Source organism: Triticum dicoccoides, chromosome 7A (genome assembly GCF_002162155.2).
Source record: "Triticum dicoccoides isolate Atlit2015 ecotype Zavitan chromosome 7A, WEW_v2.0, whole genome shotgun sequence".
NCBI classification, from domain to species: domain Eukaryota; kingdom Viridiplantae; phylum Streptophyta; class Magnoliopsida; order Poales; family Poaceae; genus Triticum; species Triticum dicoccoides.
The window spans coordinates 670,128,967-670,132,749 of NC_041392.1; the positions used below are offsets into that span (position 1 = coordinate 670,128,967).

At 50.8% G+C, this 3,783-nt stretch overlaps 1 protein-coding gene across 1 annotated transcript; it reads right to left on the reverse strand.

Moving 5' to 3' along the window:
- Positions 1-1,145: 1,145 nt before the first annotated feature.
- LOC119331023 lies at positions 1,146-3,578 on the reverse strand. The gene is made up of 4 exons (XM_037604190.1): positions 3,230-3,578; positions 2,672-3,005; positions 2,247-2,561; positions 1,146-1,535 (listed from the first exon to the last, which is right to left on the reverse strand). The coding sequence occupies exons 2-3, from the start codon at positions 2,996-2,998 to the stop codon at positions 2,274-2,276; spliced, it is 615 nt and encodes a 204-aa protein (XP_037460087.1). The 5' UTR covers positions 2,999-3,005; positions 3,230-3,578; the 3' UTR covers positions 1,146-1,535; positions 2,247-2,273.
- Positions 3,579-3,783: the final 205 nt, after the last annotated feature.

Here is a 3,783-nt window from a genome sequence, read left to right on the forward strand (position 1 = left end):
GGGTTGATGGTGGCCAATTTTGGCCAGCCCATTAGGTCTTGACGCTGGAGACTGCTCAGGGGTGCTAAAGGCAGTTCCTTTCCATTCGTCTCTTTGATTGGGGTAGCGGCGGGTGGCGGTTGAGGTGGCATCGAGGTCCTGGTTACCGGGGCGGCGTTGTCACGGTGCTCATGGGCAAAGCCCGTGGCTTGGTGCTGCCTGGTGGCCATAGCCGTGTCGGCGGCGTGGTAGCCAGGGTGTGGCGTTCGGTGGCGGTGAATATTGGCCGGGGTGAAAACCTATTCTATCTTCAAACGGACCGGCGGGGGCGAAGCTCGTTCCCTTCTTGAAGGCGTCGTCGCGGCTCTCACTGCCTGTCGTGTTGCTTCCAGGGGAAACTCTAGCCCTTGGGTCGGGCGGTGGCGGCGCTTCGGTGTCGTAACCTTCCGTAGGCACCGCCTTGGAGCCCACGGTTCATCGTATGTAGCTTCTTCTCTTCGCGGTGACGTGTTCACGGTTGAGGCCCCCGGTTGCTCTTGTAGTCTAGGGGTGGTGTTGCTGCGCTCAGCGCCTATGTATCCTACCTTGGGTGTGTGCGTGTGTTCTGGCGGCGTGCGTTGTACTAGGTTGTTGATATCTTTGTTTTATATCTATACCAATATAAAAATCTATATCCAAAGGGGCAAATCCAATTAATCTCGGCCATCAAATCATGTCAAACCAACGACCTAGACTGCTTTAATGTCAAGCGCTCAACACGTTTAGCGTGCAGTTAATTTCATGTCAAATATAGTGCTAATCATATAATAACACGTAAATAATATCCTATTTAATATCCGCATGCACTTAATATACTTTCAAATTAATGTGCAATGCGTATACACATTAACTAGTATAAAACAGGGCAAAAGTCTTTTTCGGTAAACTTTAGAAAATTTGTGGCGGGCGCGTGGCAATTAAGCGTTGATGGGCTGGCTGTAGTCGGCGGGCCATGTGCAGCGCTCCAGGCCCATTTCCGGAAACGTGAAACAAATCCACCAGCAACTTGCTGCTTTCCCACCCCACCCCTCGTCAAAATGGAAAAGAAAACTTGGCTGCTTTCCCACATCCTGCTCCTGCAACCACCATTCCGCGTTTTGCTAAAACGAAAAGATTGATTCTACGTCTAGCAATGAACCCAGCAAGTTAAATATATAAAACGCTATGATTACATAGAATGGAAGGAAGGCCTTCATCACAGCGTACTAATTCATGTCATGACATGCATTGAAACAAGCTTAATTACTGGCTGTTCTTAGGTTGTGCAAAGGTAAATAACCTTGTTGGATAAGCCCTGTTCAGAGTAACCAAACTACTCCCATACTAACTGCTTAAGCTCTACCTAGCATAGCATGGAAACAAGCTTACTAAGTTATACTACCACTTCGTCTACCAGATGGATTACTACTCAGCCCATCTCTTTATCCACAGCAGCATCCGCTAGAATAGCTACGAAGCAGCAGCACTCCCTGCACTGGCGCTGATCCCCATCACCTTGCTGCTCCCAGCTCGAAATCCTGCCAATAAATGAGGATATTGTATCAAGATCAGTAGTGATGAGCATGCTGGTGCGTGCATGTCCGACACAGCAGCTTGCGATAACAACTAAATGGTGGAAATAAATCACATATCATGCATGCTTCAAACGGCAGTTCCAAGATGCAAATTAAGCGTACAGTGTATTCTGTTCCATATATATATATCTCAATACAGTCATGAAAATATCATCAACGTACGTCTATATGTCCTGCTTTGAGGTCATTCTATTCTTGCACCTTATTTTTCATTGACTGTCAATCCTTTCTGAGTAGATGCATCATGCATGGCATTTCAAGTTGAGACAAGAAAAAACCCAAGAGTGCAAAAATCCAGGAGATCAAGATCTTTTTAACTATTCTGTCAATTTGTACCATCCATTGAAAAACTCCCTTATCCAGAGAGAAAATACAGATGATAAAAACACTGACCCTAAGCTGCAGCAACGACTGACAGTTCAGCACAAGAATAACATTGATGGTTGGTGATGAAAACAATATTACGGTTCAGTTGATACTGGCAACATGCAGAACCCACTGATAAATTCTATCGGACTTGAACACATTAATTACTTGCGACCTCTTCTGCCAATTTTGTTTGTACGAAAACGCAATGTTAATTCAGAACTTAATTAAGATGCAAACAATCCTAGCAGGATGCATGACCTTCATGTGTGGGTTAATGCCCGTTACCTGAGTAGGTGAAGCCGCGTGATCTGCCTATGCCGCGATGATGTCGCTGGGCCTGGGATTCATCCTCCGCAGCGCCATTCCAGCACGCAAATAGATGAGAGCGAAACATGACCAGATGCCCAGATTAGACGCGTCGTCAAGAAGGTCAGAAATCTCTGGAAATAGTCCACACAGCTGAAGAGTCCACGAGATGAATCCCAACCAAAATGACCAAGCAAAAAGCTGTGCAGCTGCCCTGCCTAGCGGAGACGGAGGGCTTTCAGGGGCACAAGAAAGCCGCTCATCGAAATCCTTCATGAGGAGGCCCTCCGCCAGCTATAAAATTTGACAATGGACAAGAGCATCAGAAGCTAAACCATGGGAGAGCAGAGAGAAGGTAGTAGCATAGCAGCAGGGCCGGGGTGAGGTGACGACAAGAGACGCACCTCGCTGCTGCTCCCTGCTGCGCGCAGGAAGAAGAGCAGGAACGCCGGCGCTGAAAGAAGCAGGGAGGCTGTAAAGATGCATCCCGTGATCTCGGACAGGACGGATCTCGCGGCGTAGTCGCCGCCGCAGACCCGGACCGCGACCGTGTCGAAGAAAATTGCCGCGACGATCACGTACAACGTGCCCAGGAACAGGTGGATGAAGGCATCCGCAGCGGCGCAGGCACGGCTGCTGCGCGCCAGTGCGTCCACGGCCTTCTTCACCACTGCCGGCGAGATCGCCGCTATGTCGGCAGCGAGCTTGCAGACCGCCTCTTCGAACATCATGGCTGGGCTGCGTGCAAGTCAGTGACGTGAGTGTGTGTGCTCGCGCAGGAGCGCGCGGGTGCAAATGAGGTTGAACAGAGGAGCCGCGGCACGATCTCGAGCTCGCTGCCATGGAAAGCCATGGCGGCCGTGGCTTCGGACTTCGGTGTCCGGTTTGCACGGGACGGCGGCTACAGGGAAAAAGCGCACGGCAGAGAGAGAGGAAGGAGATACGGGGGCACACTGACTCACCGCGCGCACAAGGTTGAAGTCTTGAAGAGGACGTTGGCTGGCCGGAGCGGATCAAGGTAGAGGAAGAAGCCGGCGACCGGGAAGTAGAGGAAGAAGCCTGCGACGTCCAGGAAGTAGAGGAAGAAGCCAGCGACGTTCGGGAAGTAGAGGAGGACGCGGACGTAGTCGTTCCCGGCTCCTCCGGTCGTACAGCTTGCGGGGGTCGACGGGGGCGGACGAGGCGCTGCTTCTCGCGGCTTCGGAAGGCTGGAGACGGCGGGGATAACGCCGGAGCAGATCTCGCGCTCGCTCTGTCCGTGGCGACGGCGGCTATGCGTGTGGGAGCTTACCTTGATGAGGGGAGACGAGAAGAGGGTGGGAATGGAGAGAGGAGGGGCGATTAGGGCTGTCGGCGGCGTTATATAGACTCCCTAGGATGCATTTTACAACGATTAATCTTATGTACTCCCTCCGTTTAAGTGTGTAAGTCACCTTACGAAAATCAAATAATCCCAAAACACTTAGGCATGGTATATTAACTTTTTCCTCGTTTTTTGTTTTGTGACATATCAATC